Genomic DNA, 19,165 nt, shown 5'->3' on the forward strand with positions numbered 1-19,165 from the left:
AAGTTTTTAAAGTCATCTGGATGACTGAATAGACTGAGAAATTATGTTTGGAATGTCAAAATAAGTGGCTGCTTCTTCCAAAAATCAACCGGTGGTGCTTTCTTAGGAACATTTGAAAAAATCTCATCATTGTATAATCAATATTTTCAAACTCTTAAATTATTTTCCTAGAAAACAGAGCCCTCAAGAATCCAACAGTCATCTCTGGGACTCACTCACTGGGTGCTGAGTAAACCTCACCATTTTTGGTGTTTGTTTGTCCCCTACAGCTACACTGAGGGTGCTGACTGCCAGGGCAGATGTACTTTTCATCAAACAATCTCAAAGTGTACCACACTGTCTAGGTAATATTAGGAGGCTGGATTTTGCAGAGTAGTTCAATTAGGCAGCATGAGGAACCTTTGAAGTTGCTAGAATCATTGCCCTTGGCTCCAGTGGATGCCAAATCAGGTCTAACAAGTTGATAGACTTGTTGGACTTTGAAACGATATGTACCTTTGAAATACCTATATATAAATATGCACAGGGACATAACTACCCCATCTGTGTCTCAATTTCCTCATCTCTGAAATATGGGTAACAACAGCTATTTACCCATCTTTATAGAAGCCTGATAATATTAAAAGCAATTGGTGTGATGACTAATTAGCTAATATTTGAAATTTTAAAGCACCACAGAACTGCTAAGTACTATTACTAAATTAAGCCAACTGTCAGTAGAGGCAGACAGCCTGATCTTCACTGCTTGTTGACACAAGACTAATTATAAATAATAAGTTCCATAAAGTCTAAAATACATGGAGAAATTAATGAAAGTTAAAATGAATAAAATGGTACATCATCATTCAATAGTATTTATTGAATTGCAGAATTTTAATCAGTAACATCTACAATAATTTCCCTTTCTGTATGCACTGTGTAGCTAAATAAAGTACACAAGCTTATTTGATTGGCAGTAAGGTCTGGATTAGCCTTGTGTCATTAGACTATCCCTTGATACTGTTAACAGCTGAATCAGGTGCCCTGCTCATCAGTTCATGAAGTTCCAGTTAGGTTTGCTGCTCTTCCTACTCCAGCTGGAAGATTATTACAGAATCTCATTTTTAAGAACCTCCTAAGTGCAAACCTAATCCATTAATGACCACTTTGTTTCCATTTGACTTTTCCCGTATCACACCAGAAGCTCACAGTTATTCTGTAGTGAGTTATCATATCCTAATCTTTCTCTCCCACTTTCTTTCCCACCTCATGCTGCTTGTCTTCTAGGGACCAACAATTTCCACTAAAGGCAGAAGCCCTCAGCTATTAACCTGTTTTCATTGTTTCTGCCCTCACACTCCCAGTATGGGAAGAATAGGACATTATCTCTACTTTGACAATGCCTTCTTGTCTTGTGTCAGCAGAGAATTTCATCAGTCAGTTCCATCCTTCTACACCCAAGGCATTAAGGAAAATGTTAAGTAAGATCAGTCACGGGCTGGTCTGTTAGGATTTCCACTAATAACCTTCCACCAAACTGGCAGAACCTGTGCCATCTCTCTGGTCCCTACCCACCTTCTTACTAGCTTCCTCAGTTTAAGAAGGAAGTTGTAGTCTATCTTTGTTATCCTAGCCTTTCACTCCTGCTAAAGCAGTTTAGCAGATGAAATCTGAATATTTAAAATTAGCCTACTTTCTGTGGACATTCTTTCTCATGATCAGGGAAAAATTCTAGTTTTTCAGACTTTTTACAAAACAAGTATAGTACTCCACACTCAGCTTCAGAAATGTAGAGGAAAGTATAGGTTCTTCATACACATTTAGCCAAATCATTACCCACAAAGTTTTCAAAAATTGTGGGGAATCATTCCTTTTCAACTGACTGAACAATTGCTAGTATTTATTATCTCTATTTTGACAGAACTGGTTTAACACATTCTTAAAAAAATACACAGCTTATTCTTTTTGATCATCACAAGTGTCATCAGCCTACCACAAATATTGTAATGAATAACTCTGCACCACAAAGAAACATGATCCTCTAAACGTTGAATCAACATATTTGCTAAGGAGCTGTGTATCAAGTCAAGGCATCTCAACATGTAACTGATCCCCCAGTGGGAAGCAAATAAACAAACAAGAAAACAGAATATCTCACCTTTGAAATGCCAGTTAATATAGCTCCATAGGCCCAGTTCTTCTCTAGCATATACGCCCCGTGAGGCAGCTGATGGACTCACAGAGCTGCTCTAGAAGCCTGATCTACAGCTCTCAGCAATGACGTTTGCAGGTCACACAGTGACCAGGGACCTTGCAACTCTCCCCATCAAGACAGAAACAACCAAGCCCTTCCTCCCCTCCTCTTCCTTTCAAGGCCACACACAACCCCTTTCTCTCCCCCTGGGAAGATGGATTATTTTGTGACGGCAACTGGTCATTTAGCTCCAGATCCCCCATGACACCAACAGCACATAGACTCCTGACTCCTCTATCTCAGGTAGATTAGCTCTGTTGAGGTGAATTACCTCTCTTACAATAAAAATCTCCACCCTCATGAGAAAGAATGTCCCCCCTACATATTTTGCCTTAACGCAAAAATCAGCATCCTATTTTCCTAAGTCTTATCCTTTCCTTCCCAGAAAAACATTAAATCAGACAAATGGCTGGAAAGAAGGGAAGTAAAAACTAGAGGAAAAAATACAGAAAGGAAAGCATGACTGGCAAAAAGAAGTGACCTCTTGGCTCAAGGGCAGTGTGGAAAGGAAGGCAGTTCAGAGTGGGAGGGAAGTGGCAGAGGAAAAATTGTATGCATATATGCAGCGGTCACGCATGCAGATATAGATTTACCAAAGCCTAGTGAGGAGGCGTCAGCACCAGTCTGTGTAGCATGCCTTCCTGCACCCTGTGGTACAGCCACACCACAGCAGGGCTCAGCAGCCTCCCACCTGAGTCAGGCAAGTGCATTGCCAGTCCTGAACATCGATATCTATATCTTCACATGGGAAGGGGACAGTATTTTTGGAGAATGTGGTATTACATGTGCCATTTTTGGTGAATGTGAAACACTATCTTGCATTTGTACCCTATCTGTAGCTTCTGGAGACATGCATGCAGACCGATTCTATAGCTATAAACCTGTTTTCTCTGTAGAAAGGAAAAACAATTAGAAAAACTTTGTATTCTTTGCACTTACAAGGGCAGATCCCCTGATACCAGATACTGCTCTTTCAGCAGATCTTTGTGGGTGGAGATTTCATATCAGCTTGTCTGCCAATTCCTGCCAGAGTTTCATCCAAGCCACTACATACAGAGTCAACATTAATTAGCATTAATTATTATTTATAAGAAGCAATATTGTCTGCATTGCTATCCTTCACACTTATTTTTATGCCTTACATAGGGCTCATACCTCATTGCCCAAATAGACAGAACAAGGTCCCACGGAATCTGCAAACTAACACACAATACTGCCATCCTTAAACCATTTCGAACAGGTCATCGTAAAAGCCAGGAGATCCCCTTTTCTGTGCTCCCATGAACTTGCCTTCTACTTTCTGTTTATAATGAGGTCAAGATTTTTCTTTTCTTCTCTTTTCTATTTTTTTTTCCTTACAGCCAGGAAAGAATGAAAAAACCCCTTCCTATAGATCATAAAACAATTTTCTAATCAGAAAAAAACAGAAAAGAACCAACACAAGAACAGCATTGCCCCACACTATTTTTAACCATCCAAACCCAGTGGTTCCAGTACAAAACTCTCAAGTGAGACTTTTGCACTTGACTAGAATGAATTGGTTTTATACAGAGAAAACATTCTTAATGTATTTACATTGAATCTATTCCTCTATTTTCTTGGAACAAGCAGAAACTTTCTTAACCCCACTTTATTCTGCTTCAAATCTTGTCTCCAAACCCAGAATCATATTGTATGAGATGGACTTTTACGTTAAACAATGGGGCTGATTTTATTTAGTTCCCATAAAACTGAGAAAAATTGCAAATGTTACAAAATTCAATTTAAAACAGTTAATTAGTCCAGATCACTATTATTAGTACTAGTGAAGTTATTAGTATTGTTGATAATAACTGCTTGTAAATAACCATTTGCATACATCAAATTTAGCTGGAAGAACTTGTGAGCATTGGCAAGTCCTATAATGAGCATAGTCCATATTCTCCTTTTAATGAATTCTGCCTCACTTCTAGTTGAAATAATATTTTTTACCACTTTGTTTCTTGCTTATTTTGTTGCCTGATGCAATACAAAATAGCACAGGCACCAAGCTATGTGCAGTGAATCCAATTTAGAAAGCCACTTTTGCATAGGCCAAGGTTAATGAAAACACTTTAGCATGTTAAAGTGAACTCCCTCAGTCGACCCAGGCTCATTAGAGAAACTGTTAATAATCAGCTGGAACTGCTGAGTCAAAATTATGAATGAGACGGTAACACTGAACACATTTTATGCTCCCATTGCTTGAATCCTATTTGAGATTGTTGCAATCACAAATTATGCATAGCTCTGAAATACTACATACTTTGACCAACACGAATTGCAACATTTTGCAGAGAAGTCACAACATGTTGTGTTATAGTGCATACACCTTTCAGTGAGAAGTGTGAACTGAATAGAGTAGGAAAACTTTGAATTACCATTTGCTGCTGAAAGCCAATTTCCATCTGAAAACATTTGTGAACAGTTTGATTTCTATCAATATGTATATTTTATTTGCTTGGCTAAGAAATCAGACTAGATTTATTTACATTTTCAGATACATAAGAAAAGCAAATTTAAAACTAGATATTGGCATATTTACAATTTTCCCTATTATTCATGCATGCATTAGATTCATTTATTCCATAAGTTAGTTACCTAACCACAGAAAAGAAACCATTTGCTTTTACAAATAGCAAGTATGAGCATTACAAGCATTAAAAAAGGGTTCTTTTAGTTGTTGGGTTTTTGTCTAAAAATAAGTATGACTAAAGTGTGTAATAGAACACCTGAGAATACTGTTCACAGCTCATGGGCAATTAATACATGGAAAATATTTGCAGAAATAATTACTTTTTTTCACTCAGTTTTCTAACTCTGAAATATCATACTCTTGGTTATCATTCTTTACATGAAAAGATAAGAAGCATGCTTCCAGGAGAATAAAAAGCATTCTAAATGAAAAAAAAAAAAAGAAAAAGAAAAAGAAGTTTGATCTTTACTGTATCTATAACCAGTAATTACCATGCCATTATATTTATAACAACAGTCAAGCTCTTCACTGGCATAAACAGACACACCTCTTTCGGCAGCAGGGTTGCAATCACTTATGCTGGTAATTCTTCATCCAAAATGCACAGACAGTTAAATATGAAGAATGTATAAATTATTGTCCAGATCTGTAGCTGGTTCATCACAAAACACTTCAGTGAAGTTAATAATGCCATACCATCTGATAACACATCCTATTATTCACAGCTTAATTAAATTGTACATGGAAAGTTAACAGAAAAAGGTAACCAACCAATGCAATGCAAACAACACAAAACTCAGTGTGGCAAGCTTAAGCTGGCTCTATTAAGCAACATATCACTAAGGGTGGAAAGAACACTTTTGGAAAGCATGCAGTGTCAATAAAGACATCCTTTTCCAGTATTGATTAAGTAAGGCAACTATCCGGACACAAAACCCACATATTAACTCACCTTTTCCTGGAGCAAGCACTAATGTTCTAGCATTTCACAGAAAGATGTTACAAAACAGCTCAATGTGAAATGCCCTTCTGCGCGAGGCATATCAGAAGGATAAGTGGTAGACAGGTAAAGGACAAGAGTAACTGCATTGCTCAAGGTGGAACACAGTGTGAGACTTCTGAGCAGGAACTAAATTTTGAGAGGCAATCCCTCTCACCTTACACAATGTTTTGGTTCAGCTCACTATATTAAATCCTATCTTAACTTCAGGATGAAGTTTGATTAATGAGGAAAGTAGCTTTTCTTTACATGATCAATTATCTTACATAAATACTCTCTTAATAAATAATCTCTTCAAAAATAAGCCAAGTGCCTCAAACATTAAAAATTGGGGCAATTGCATTTTAGGTGCTTCTTAGGAGAAGAGAGACAGAATTGAATCCACCTTGTTTTTAGAGCTCTGTTATACCTCCCAGGTCATCACCTGGGAAGCCTTAGGCCACCTTTCATCTAACAGAAACAGGCACTGCAAGGTGAAAATCACTTCATGTACTACAGGCACCTGTTGTGGGGTGAGATTATGTTGGTGTAACAACATATGCAGACATTTAAAATTTCAAGCAGCAGCCTGAGACCTCACTATCTGCAAAGTGGAACCTACATATTTAGAAATTGTTAAAGGTAAATATTTTCAGTGCAAACTCACTATTATGTCTTTGGTCCATATGTTTTGTTTTCTCCTTGCCTTTGAAATTCTCAGCCTTCTCCACTATGCAAAGTACAACCACTCTCCTTGCTGCTATAACTTTCTAATCTTTCAGTGCCCTAGCTAATAGTTTCCTTGTGACAAATTGAAATGGTGTATTTATATAAAAAAAAATATTCTTTAGGCTGCATCAAAGCTTACCACTGAAAGTGAAGACTCATAACACTGAGAAAGACAGATTTCCTGCAATGTTCTCGGGCAAAACTCTTCTGCATTACCAGGACAGAAACCCAGACAATGAAAGTCCTGTAAAGAACAGGTGAGAACAATAATAACTTATCAAAGCTTCAAGATGTGAAATGAACACAAATATTCATTTAAGTTATATTTCGCACATGCAAGCATAAAAGAGCCAGGACATGGATGCTGGCCAGTGTGACACACTATTTAATGAGCAGCAAACTTCCTGACATGGGCTTTCCCCTGTAACCCAGTACTGTGTCATGCAACACAGATGCCTATATTTAGGAGGTAACATGGACAAAGGACAGTTGCCTCTAGACAGTACAGGTGAGGCCACTTCTTTGTAAGGAAGGGAATTTAGCCATGTGGACACAAGCCCTCAGGGGCAGGGACTGGGTGCTGGCCTATTTTTACTAGTGCTAAGGTAGCCATAAAGACCGGATGGGACGTTGTGGGCATCTTTAAGTGTAAGGTCAAGATTGTATCTAGAAGACTTGCCATACCATGATGCTTCAAATACTAATGAATACATTCATGCACAAGAGTAATTTTCTCAAATTAATTAGGATTACTCCTATGCATAAAAGTATGCCAGCGTAGGTGTGTGCAGAAGAGGTTTTGGAATGTCAGTCATCATATACACATCAGTTAAAGTACACTCATAAATGTTTTTGTTTGAAAGATTGTATTAACCTTAATATAAAAGACATGTTTTCTGGGTCTGATGACTCAGGAAGAGCTTGCAAGTCTATACCTTAACTCATTCATCTTATATAAATAAACTTTCCCCTTGTGAAAGGGAGTTCCATGGCATTAATAAATAGGGATCTTTCTCAACCATAATCAGATTCTGCAAGAATCATTTAGAAACATTTAGATTAATTATTTGTTGCGAATTATTCACTTAACTCTGTCTCTTCAATCAAGAAGCATGACTCTATTTCTTTCAGCAACACGAGCTAGTATAATAGAATACGGTTTCCACATTTAATGCTCATATCCAACACCATTTAATTAAAGTCTCAACTGGGAATAGTCATGAGTCTGGCCAAAGTTTTGAAGGTTTGAATGGAGGCCCACTGGAGCAAATTCCCCACCTGACTACACCCATCTTCCTCAAGGGGCCAACTTTTAATGATAATACATTTAAAGGCCAAAATAGGGGTAACAGGGTACAAGGTGTCATATCCTGCATTCTAAATAAACTGTCCAAATCACCATGATTTACTTATGGAGAGATTACTAGTTTTAAAAATAGAACTGCGACAAGACATTTTTTTCAAAACTACTTTGATAACTCTTAAACAATGCATTAATGCTTTGCTAAGTATCTTGGCATTGATTCCATGAGAGCTAGAGAAAGTAAAAATGGACTGTCTTCCAAACCCTTATGGCAGAAATAAATCAAGTTATGAATAAGGACTCTCGTAAACGATGAGTAAATATCTCCATTGCCTGATCCATCAATGTCAAGTGCCAGAGCTTACACTTCTCAGATATGAATACTGAAGTCTGCAAATCTTTGCATCTATCCTGCTCTGTTTCTGTTTCATACTCTCCTATGTTCTTCACAGTTACTAGAGATTTTAGTTAGGGAAAAAAAATAAAAGGAGGAAATATTTTGTACAGAAAATGCAAGTAGAAAGAGATATCAAACTAATGCATCCAGCCCCTTTCAGGAATTCCACACTGATGTACAACTTTCATTTTTGCATTTCTTGATAAATTTTATTCAATTTAAAACAAAACAAAACAAAAAACCACCACAAAAACCCTCACTTCTCAACCACCCCTAGCCATGAACAACAGGAAAAATATACTCCAAGAGAGAAAACGCAGATGAAAGATAATTGCTTCCAAAAGCACCATGGGAAATGAAAAGCCAGAGAACTCCCTAGCCTGAGGAAAGCTATAGAGGTGAGCAGTCCAAAAGATTTCACCAGCAGAAGCAGTCAAATTAGATATTGTTGGGCATTCTGAAAATATTCTACAGTCTAAAAGGAACTGCTCTGTAATGTGTTCTCAGTTGGAGCTATTTACTTCAACTTTCTCCATATTTCCATCTCTCCATCTCAGCTTTGCTCCAGTTCCCTCTTCCTTTTCCTCTGCTACCTTTGCCGTGCTTGCTTCCCATCCCTGTAAGGCTTCCATTTAATTATTTTTTACAGTAAAAATAAAAACATTCTAAAATGTCATTTCGACCAGAAAAGGTGTCAAAACCTCCCAATGTTTTTAAAAGGGAAAATGATCCGTGTAAAAAGAAACCCAAACATGCATCTGTGTGTAAGAGCAGCAATTACAATCCTAGAGAAGTCAAGATAATGCTTGTGTTACATTCCCTATATACATGGGCACTTACTCCCTCCTCACAGTTCTGACTGAGTTAGAGCTAAGTAGCCATTGTATTAAAGCAAATTTGGAGATGTTTAGTAAGACATGGTCATAAGCAAACAAATCACAACTAGTGACAGGTTTACAGGGCAGAAGGTACTGGGTGTGACACACCAGAAAAACACTTACAGACATTAAACTGGCACAAGTTTGTGTTTTACTTACCAGTCTTGGGCTAACACCCAGGACTTTTCTTTCCTTGCAAAGGTATGATGTCAGGCACATGGCAGTTCTTGAGATTCTGTATAAGCCAGCATTGCCAGAGGCTCTGTGCAGGTGTGGCTAACAGTTATTTAATGATTCTTCACAATTGTATGTATCTGTCTGAACATAAATACAGTCTGATCATAATCTTTCTTTTCACACCATGAATTTGTCCTAGTGTTTCCACACTTGCAGGTTCTCAAATGCCCAGTGTCTGTTATTACAGACCTGAGATTCACTGCATCATTTCAAAACACTCACAAGCACTTTGCTGTCCTGTTAACTTGGTAAGGTGAAGAGACCCAAGGCAGTATATTTAATACAAAAGTTCCAGCCCTTTACTTAAATTCCTTAAATTTGGCTCCCTGATGACTCACAGGACTCTCCTCCCTTCCCCATGTTTACCCAATGATGACAATTACTGTTAAGTTTCTAAAAGGAAAATTATAAAAAAAAAAAAAAAACCAAACCCAAAACACCAGCAATTCCTGGGAAAAGCTCTCTGTCTTCCTCCTTTCCCAGAGGCAGCATGAGTCTTTATTCAGCATATATACTAGTACTGTTCAATTAGCTAAAATAATTTTGAGTGATAGTTCAACTGTTTCTTTTCCAAAAGATAATAGTTTTCCTAATTAGTCACTTGCTTTGATAAGGCACTGACTTTTACTCTAATCTAAATTAACAAGACTTTATCTACCTGGATCATTTAAACACACCCTACTTGCAAATCTGGTATGACTAAAAACCATGACAAGTGTTTGGTTTCATTTTACATGTGCTTCAAAGTGCCCCACTTGGAGGTTAATTATTAATCTAGTCAAGTATATGTTAAGATTCAGGGAAACAACAGGGTTAGTGGGTAGAACAGTTGTGGAGGAATTAGAAAACCCATGTCCTATTCCCATGTTAGATCATATAAGTTTGGCCAACGCATTCAAAATCTTTACATACAGAATCAAAACAGCAACATTCCGCACAAAGCACTTTGACATCTTTAGGGAAGAAATTTCATGGGTGTGAGGCAACAGGATGTTTATTCACACCTTCAAGAGCCTGAAACTCAACTAATCCCTTAAGAACTCACCTAGGACCTGAAAATCAGATACACAGTGCGTGCAACTCAAACAAACCAATGATTTTGTTAGATATGCAGCGACTGAAGAAACAGCTCCCCAAGTTTTACTGAATTTCTTTGCCATCTGAAAAGGGCTGAAAACATATCCAGTTTCTGGAACACAGTTTGGGGAATATAAATCCCCATCCCCCACCGCCTGAGGTACAGTAATGGATGTACCCTGTAATTATGTTACATGTTCCAGGAGTAAGCAAGCAGCAAAATGGACCCGATTTTCAAAGATACCAATGGTGTTCTGGAGCTCTCCAGGGAGTTGAAGGGAAGGAAGACGGAACATAGAAATCAGGGGACAGAAAATGCACGAGAGAGATATAATTTAGTGGCAATACTGCCAAATCCTGCCTGGCACAGGAAGGTCTGGCTGTCAGCAACCTGCTCCCAAGTAGCTCCATTACATTGCAGTTGACTTGGTTGGGGAGAAAAGAAAATCAAGAAGACTTGTACATCATTGTTTATTTATGGATTTGGCTAATGCTTATATAAATCATGGGATTCCACACAGAAATAGCTTTTTTGAAAACAAAGAAACAACAAAAGAAATCCACCCCAGAAGTAAGAATGTTAAATACTTATTGCTGTTCAAACGGAATATTATTGGCAAGGTGACTAATTTGTTGTTCCACAGTGCTATAAATAGTTCCTTAACTTAGTTGAATTGAAACATATCCTTCATATCTCTAGTCACTGTTTGCCCATGTAAAATATATGTGGGTTTGAGCTGGCTTAGGTGTATTCCAGAAAGGGCTAGCAAAGTTCAATTACTCTCTCTCACATATTCGAAGTCCTTCATCTCTTGGTTAATTATGCTGTACTTCTCTTACGAAGTTGTTCATTCCACTCCATCGATGCATGGACTTGAAGGCAATAAGAGACTATTGTAACAGCTCAGCTGGTGTTTCCTCATATCATGGGCCAGTGATAGCAAGCCTCTGGCATCAATACCAAGTTTGGCGCCAGCAGATATTTGGTCTGGCACCAACAATAACAAGCTATGATGGTTTCTTTTTAAGTTTGTTTGGCACCAGTAGCAAAAAACATTCACTATTCCTGGCAGAGAGCCACAGAATTTCACCAAATGGCTTCTGCATCATAACTTCACAACAAACATAACACAGCAAAACTTCTAATTGTTGTGGAGTCTGTCTCTTTGTAAGCAATTCTGTTCTGACAGTGGCACCCAGGCTTATCAAAATGTGTGCTGCCTTCCAATATCAGTTTCTTTTTTATTGTAAGAAAAATCTCCTTGAAGAGACGTTCAAGTCTATGGACTTATGAATCCAGCATCATCTGGATTTTCTCTCTCGATGCAGTTATGTGAAACCAGGCAATCAGCTATGAGAAAAGCCTATGGGGACAGTTACTGAATTAAGACCTCACAAAATATGTTGTAAATACTGTTTTGATTTAACCTTACCCTGCACTCTTTTATGTTATGCACTTTCTCAGACTGCACAGCTTCAATATAATCCAGAGAGGTTCCTCTTATGCTGGTGTGGAACCCCCTTCAAGCCCCTGATGCCTAACATAGCACTAGAAAAAAGAGAATTAGCTATAAATTATCTAAGTCTTAGGACAGAACAACCTCCCTTTTGACAGCTCCTTGCACCATGGTACAATGCTTTCTGATGAGGCCTTGTGGTGGATTCCTCAGCAGATACTGTGCAGGACAAAGGCTCCAAAGAGCTCAGTTCTACAGACAAGGTAGCAACCAACTTACCAAAATATTTTCAGTAGGACCCTCCTTCATTCTTCATTGCCTGTAAAAGAGGAGAGCTCTGAGACCTCTTAATGAAAAGAATAGTGTAGGAACCTGGAATTATTTCTCCAGCACTAAGCATTAGTATCAAGAGCAATAAAGTCACTGTCTTCATAGGAGAAAATCTGTCCCTGCCCATTCTGTCAAAATCTAGGACTCTGTAGGAAAAAAAATTGCTTAAATGCACTTTTTTAATGGAACATGAAGTACACACAGGGAGGAAGTGATACTAAGCTTTCGGCATGGGAAAATTTTATTCTGAGCAACAGCTTCCAAGAAAATAAAGACGGCATGAAATGAAGTTGACATGGAACTCCCCATTGTAAATTCAGCTCTCAGTACCTGCCAAAGACATGAGAAAATCTCTACCCACAGGGTATGGCTGTCCTTATGAAAAAGTGCCAATCTTTCCCAATAAGGGAATTCACACAGACATGCATTCTGCTTCAGTGATCAAACTCTTCCTCTCAAGGTCTAAAGGAATTTCCACTAACCTCCTTTCTTACAGCTCAGTCTCTAGCTGGATTTCCTTCAACTATAGAAATATACATAGTGCAATTAGCCAACCTTCACAGACTCTGTAGTTCATTTATGCATGCTAGGCACATCTGCTGTGAGCAGCCCATCCAAAGCAAGCTCTTTGAACTGGTCTGTTGTTGCTCATGTAGTGTATTGCATTGTCCAATTTCATCATTCCTGGCAAGGCAGTACACTCTTGCAGCTTTGCCACAGGAGAAGGAGAAGAGATGATGAAGCACTTTTTCCAGCTGGTGTGCTGGACATCTCAGATGCACAAATAAGCTTGCCTACCACTAACTATAGGACTTTCTCAGTCACCACAGAGACCTTTATTGACAAGTTATGCCCTTTTGATCTTATAAGGAAACCCTCTCTAATCTAGTCAGTGGTCTGGAGAGACAGAAGGCAGAAAAGACCGTAGGAAAGGATGGGGTGAAAAGAATTTAAAATAAATATTTTTTTAAAAAAATTGAGAAGCAAGACCTTATTGTGATACACCTTTGCATGTTTGCTGAACTGAGAAACCTATGTCTCCATGGTTCAAAATACCATGGAGACTACATAACTGGGTTAACCAAAAATATACCCACAACGACCAGAGAGTGTAGCATTTTGCTACATTTAGTTAGGAATATTTTTATAATTCCTAGCTTGAGCAAACTGCAAAGCACTACACTACCTTATTTCCAAATATCTATTGGAACACTCTCAATATTTCTGAATTCAATGGGCCAAATACTACAGAAAATGGAAAGCAAAGCTAAGTGTGTGATTTTCAAGCAACCATTCACATTTCTTCATTTGTCTTTGACCGGGTACTGTTTTGGGTAGGAAAAGAGGGGGTCATGCATCAAAAAGTCCTGCTCTGTTGATCTAAAGAGGAAGAGACATTTCATTTTAGAACAAAGAATTAGATTTTCTTTACAGTGCTTCACTGGAGGTTTTTGGAGGTTTTTCTTGGGGTGGTGGAGGTGGGGTGTTTGGCTTTGCTATAATACAGCACATCAAAGTGCTTTTGATGTGAAGTTTACTTAACAGAATCAGTTTTTCCGATGATTGTGTTAATCTTTATAAACCTGAAGGCGATATTGTGCCTTTTAAAAAACTATAGCAGGAAAAGACTTGAGGTTACATATACTCTCAGTGGTGAGAGACAGGAGTAGTTGGACCTATTTCACCACTTCTTACAACTTTGCTTGTAGTTTCATGGGCAGCAACAGCAATGGGCTTGACATTGCTCTCACTCACGCCAAGAAGGCTCTGTTGAAACCACGTACAGCCCTTTCTCAAGCATCTTCACATGTTTTCTCAGGTGAGAGCCACCACAGATTTCAAGGCACAGTTTACAACATGCACTGGCTCAGAGAAGCCAAAGAGGACTTGAGCCACAACAAGAATGTGTGCTGATCTTAGAAAGGTTTCCTCCTCCCAGCCATTAATAGCTATCTTTGTATTATTTTGAGTACAAGCTTCTGTCCCCTCTTAAATCTTGCAAAACCAGCTTTGCCATCCACTCCTAGTCTTGAAGTATGGCTGTGAAAAAGCTTCTGTTATGTCTGACGTGTTTACCTACAGCATTTGAATGACTTTTTAAGTTCTTTGAATAAAGATAAGAGACAATGTGTACATTTTCCACACAAATAGTGGAACGGTAATAAAATAAACATCAAAGGCAAGTTAGCAAATCATCGCTACTTCAGTGCTATTTACAACAAAAGCAGGAAGAGGAAAAAAACCTACCCTTGCCACTGGCATCATCTTAGAAAATATGAGTTTTGGAAGGAATGATACCTTTTTCCCATACCCTTAAACACAAACATTGGCACCTACAGTTAAGACAACACTTTACTGAAAGATTTAGGTTTACATTACATGGAGACAACAACAACAAGGAGCCAAGAGAGGTCTCCCTCCTCTTATTTTTGCCTTTCTGAATTGCCTGGTTTTCTGAGTTGGTACAGCTTTAGTGAGAACAATAAGGTATCAAATGTATTGTTACTATCAACGTTGTCAAGAGTACAGCCAGAAGGACAGAGGAACCTCTCAGTGTTTAGTATTTACCATGTAAGACTCACGAAGACTGAAAAAATGGCAAAGCTTTGAAACAAAATGCAGGTGTGTGTGTGTGGACATATATTCTATTCAAGAAAGATTGAGATAGAAAGAAGCACTGTTTGTTCCTACTCTTAGTCTCTTAAACCTGTCTTTTTTCATCATCTGCAATACTTCTTGACAGCCAGACCACAATGGCAATGGCATTGTCCTAACCAGAGTGACTCTGCATCACGTATTCATTCTAAAATAAGGTCAGATTTGGAAAGACTACTTTTGGAAAATATGGAGCAATCCAACTCTTACTCCAGGGCACAGAATTCAAAGTGTATATATGAGAAATAAAACATAAGCACCACACTAGATTTCTGCTGATGTTTCTGTTATTGTTTTGTAGACTGGTGCTACTGCCGAATGAAGTCAAATGATGTTTTGCAATTGACTTTGAACAGGGAGTTTTCAGAGAAGCTACTGCCATATAGTTCTCTTCGTCAAGATGTTCTGTCTAGCATAATGTTGAAGGAGAAAAACATCTGAAGGAAAGCAAAATCCTGATAACTTAAACCTAAAAACAAACCCAAAAACAACAACTGATTTTTCTAGAAAGATAAGTGTCTGGATAAAACTACTAAATACTTTTTGACTCAGGTTTTACAGAAATTTTATAGATCCACAGTGTTAAAAAAAAGTTAAAATTACTATTAAAAAAAAGACAAAAAAACACACACACAATAGAAGGTTTAACTGGAGAGTGACAATTGTAAGAGAGGCTGCAAACACACCATTCGGAAGAGATCAAGTAATGCTACTAATATGGACAGTAACACATCTAAAACTAAGGTTAAAGTTTTGACTAAATCTCTTGTAGCAAAACCCCAAAGCATTGCCTACCTGTTCCCATTATACCTCTGTACCAGGTGTGTTATGACAGAAGGAAAAGACGGATCAGGACTGAAACTATTTTGTCAGGCTACATAAATCATTAGGAATTCACAACTGCGAAGCCATGTATTATTTTCCAGCAGGTTGTTGAGCTGTCATATTACAACTTGTTGCTTTACACAGCGTTATTAAAATAAATCACTGTACGTAACAGGTTCAGCTCTGCCACCTATAAGTCGTTCTGCATTTTACACCTGGTAGACGGGCCGGCTCTGCGAAATCGCGCCGAACTGCGCCTTCGTTCGAAATACCCAGGAAGGGGAGGGACCTGGCAGGAGAAAATACAATCAAGTTTCGTAAAATAACTTTCCAACAAGACCTCGCTGTCATCTTGGCTAATTATGGCTCTGATACGGCTTATTAGGGCATACCCACCTTTGCTACCTTGCTTCTCCACCCACCACCCTTTCAGATCTTTGTCCTGGCTCCGCCTCTCCCCGGCGTTATAATGGGCTGGTCTGAAAGTGGTGGAGAGACACAGAACCACAGGGGAAGGGAGAGATAATGACATTAACATTAATAACCCTAATAACCCGGCTGCTGCCCGCGTCGCAGCGAAGAGCCAGCCCGACGTCCAGGCACTGACGCGGGTCGAAGCCGGAGAAAGCGGAGTAACCCCGACGGCCCTCGAGAGCTTCTCGCCGCGCCCGGGGAGCGCCGAACGGTAACAGCGGCAGCGCCCCCGACAAGGACCGGGCTCGGGCGAACGCGGAGAAGACCCGGCTCCGACAGCTGCCCGCCCGCCCGTCCTCTCGCGCCGGCTCCACGGGGGCCACCTCGTCCCTCTCCTTCAGTCCCATGGAGCAGCGAGAGTAAAGAGCGAGGAGAAAAAAGGGGGGAGAAAAGAGAGCGAGCGCCCCGCTGGGGGAGAAAGAGGTAGAAAGCCGGAGGAATCGGGCGGCAGGGCACCACTGCCCGTCCTTGGGCGCCCAGCGGCCGGGAAGGGGCCAGCGACCCCGGGCCGGCTGACTGAGGCGGGCGCAGAGCCCCGCTACCCTGCCCGCCTTGCCAGTCACCGCGGAGCTGTCCAAGCCGCCGCGGAGGCAGAAAGCGACTGGGTCTCCTCGCCGCCTCCCCTGAGGCCGCGCCGAGGGGCAGGGGTCGCGCCCGCCCAGAGGAGCCGCGGGGTGCGGGGGGGCCGCCGGCGCCGCCGCCATGAAGCTGGAGGTATTCTCGCAGCACTATGAGGACAAACTGAGCTCCGGCAGCGACCAGGAAGGCAGCGGCTCGCTCTCCCCGGCTCCGGCTGAGAGCGAACTGGGCTCGGACGGCGACTGCGCGGCCAATAGCCCGGGCGGCGGGGTCGGGCGCCCAGGGCAGCCTCCCCCGCCGCCCTCGACCCCGCAGCCGCCGCCGCCGCCGCCGGCTGAGAGCGCCAAGGGGAAACCCTACACACGGCGGCCGAAACCTCCCTACTCCTACATCGCGCTGATCGCTATGGCCATCCGCGACTCGGCCGGCGGCCGTCTGACCCTGGCCGAGATCAACGACTACCTGATGAGCCGCTTCCCCTTCTTCCGCGGCGCCTACACGGGCTGGCGCAACTCGGTGCGCCATAACCTCTCCCTCAACGACTGCTTCGTCAAGGTGCTGCGCGACCCGGCGCGGCCCTGGGGCAAGGACAACTACTGGATGCTCAACCCCAGCAGCGAGTACACCTTCGCCGACGGCGTCTTCCGCCGCCGCCGCAAGCGCCTCAGCCGCGCCGCCCCGCCGCCGCAGCCCGCCCGCCCCGCCGCCGCCGCCCCGCCGCAAGCGCCGCAGGATGCGGTCGGAGCGAGCGCCGCGTCCCCCGGCGGTTCCCCGCGGTGCTGCTGCGCCTCCTCGCCCTGCAACTGCGCGCCGGGTGCCAAGGAGGCAGCGGCGGGGGGCAGCGGGGCGAGGGCGGCGAGCGGCAGCGCCAAGTTCTCCAGCTCCTTCGCCATCGAGAGCCTCCTCCAGCGGCCGGCGGGACCCCGCGCCGCCCCGCAGCCGCCGCCAACACCGCACGCCCGCCTCCTCTGGCCGGCGCCGCCCGCGCCCCCGCACCTGCTGCCCGGCCCCTACCCGCTGCTGCCCTACCCACCTGCCGCGCAACCCCCGCCCGCCGCCGCGCTCTACGGCGGCGGCCTCCTGCAGCTCTGCTCCTACGGGCTGGGGGAGCCGTCGCCGCTGCTGCTGGGGGGCGGGCGGCAGGCGCTGTCCCCGGGGGAGCCGCCGCCACCGGCGGCGGAGCGACCGCGGGCGCCGCTCTTCCCGGCCACCCTCGCCAAGGGCGGGCGGGGGCCGCCGCCTGGCTCCGCGCTCTACGGCCCCCTCCGGCTGGCCGGGCCGCTGCCGCTGGCGGCGAGGGGCTCGGCCTCTTTCCATCCGTACGCCGTGGAGACCCCGCGAGCTTAATGGAGCCCCCCTCCTCCCCTGCGAGGGACCTGCCCGGGGAGGCGTGGAGGGGGAAAGGAGGAGGCTCTGGATCCCGCACTTTAACTCCAGAGGCGACCAAAGCCTCCAAGCAAAAGCCTCGGTGACTGTGCCTTAGTGAAAAGACAGTGGGTTTAACTTAAACCAAAAGGAAAAAAAAAAAAGAAAAAAATCAGCTGTCAGATTGGACATAGCCATGAGCCTCAAGTGCTTCTTACTGTTCATTGAGACTACTTGACTTCAGCCAGTCCCTCGCCATCTCCTTTCTGTCCCCTCCTCTTGTTCCCACATCTCCTGCTACCGAAGCCTTGGGTAGAAGAGCGAGGGGTGCCCCGCGGAGGGGTACGGGGGATGCGCTGTGCGCTTGGGAGGGTGGGGTGGAGGGACAGGGCCCGGGGAGCCTGCCGGGAAGAGCAGGGAGAGAGGAAGGGAGGGGGCCGGGGGCTGCCTTGGAACCGTAGGTCTGTACTGCAAAGCAATGCATCACTGTGCCAAAAGAAATCTTTTCTCCTGTTCGGCAACTAGCATTTCGTGGGAAGGCAGGACATTAAATTATTTATAAAAGCAGTGTTTTTAACACAAAGAAAGTGCAGTTTTTTTAATTAATTATTGGGGTGGGAGGGGGCGGGATGGGAGAGGGGAAAGAGCTCAAGGAAATGTCAGTTGTTTTCTGTACTGGCTGGCGTTCTAGATTTATGGTCGAGACCACTGCTACCGGAAAGAGAAGAGTAATTTTTTTCTTATTTTATTTCTGTGTTTGTATATAATATATGTGCGTGTGCATTTTATTGACGCTCGGCCATCGTGGTTTTTTCAATTTTTTTTCCTTTCTCCTTACCCTGAATAAAAGCTGCCCCCAAATAAAGACGGTAATAAGGACACGAGCGTGATGTCTGTGCTGGTGAGGAGGGAGGGAAGCCTGTCGTGAGACAGCCTTAGCCGAGAAGCTTGGCCCGGGCTCCGGGGGCAGCCGGACTGCCCGGCCTTTCATCCCCATCCCTGCCGGCGGGTAGAGATGCCACGTACGGACCCGCCTTATTTTGGTCACGGGACGTGAGAAAGGTTCTCCTCTTGGGCTGATGCCAGGTTTGGAAGTCCTCTGCAATTCCTCGAGTAAGATTAGCTTTTCGCGCCGGAGCTCAGCCTTCCAGAA

At 42.8% G+C, this 19,165-nt stretch overlaps 2 protein-coding genes across 2 annotated transcripts in view; one reads left to right on the forward strand and one right to left on the reverse strand.

Annotated features, from left to right (window-relative positions):
* The window catches only part of LOC139670969 (uncharacterized), a 58,077-nt gene extending 41,305 nt beyond the window's left edge, over positions 1–16,772 (reverse strand). The window contains exons 1-5 of the mRNA XM_071553125.1: positions 15,991–16,772; positions 15,565–15,883; positions 12,064–12,103; positions 9,173–9,331; positions 6,575–6,679 (exon numbers count right to left, since the gene is read on the reverse strand). Of these exons, the coding sequence (XP_071409226.1) occupies positions 16,059–16,772 (714 nt within the window). The 3' untranslated portion in view covers positions 6,575–6,679; positions 9,173–9,331; positions 12,064–12,103; positions 15,565–15,883; positions 15,991–16,058. The remainder of the gene's footprint in view (positions 1–6,574; positions 6,680–9,172; positions 9,332–12,063; positions 12,104–15,564; positions 15,884–15,990) is intronic.
* On the forward strand, positions 16,042–18,891 carry FOXQ1 (forkhead box Q1). The gene has a single exon (XM_071553345.1). It carries the CDS (start codon positions 16,771–16,773, stop codon positions 17,992–17,994), a length of 1,224 nt encoding a protein of 407 aa, XP_071409446.1. The 5' UTR covers positions 16,042–16,770; the 3' UTR covers positions 17,995–18,891.
* Positions 18,892–19,165: the final 274 nt, after the last annotated feature.

This window comes from Pithys albifrons, chromosome 4 (assembly GCF_047495875.1).
Source record: "Pithys albifrons albifrons isolate INPA30051 chromosome 4, PitAlb_v1, whole genome shotgun sequence".
NCBI classification, from domain to species: domain Eukaryota; kingdom Metazoa; phylum Chordata; class Aves; order Passeriformes; family Thamnophilidae; genus Pithys; species Pithys albifrons.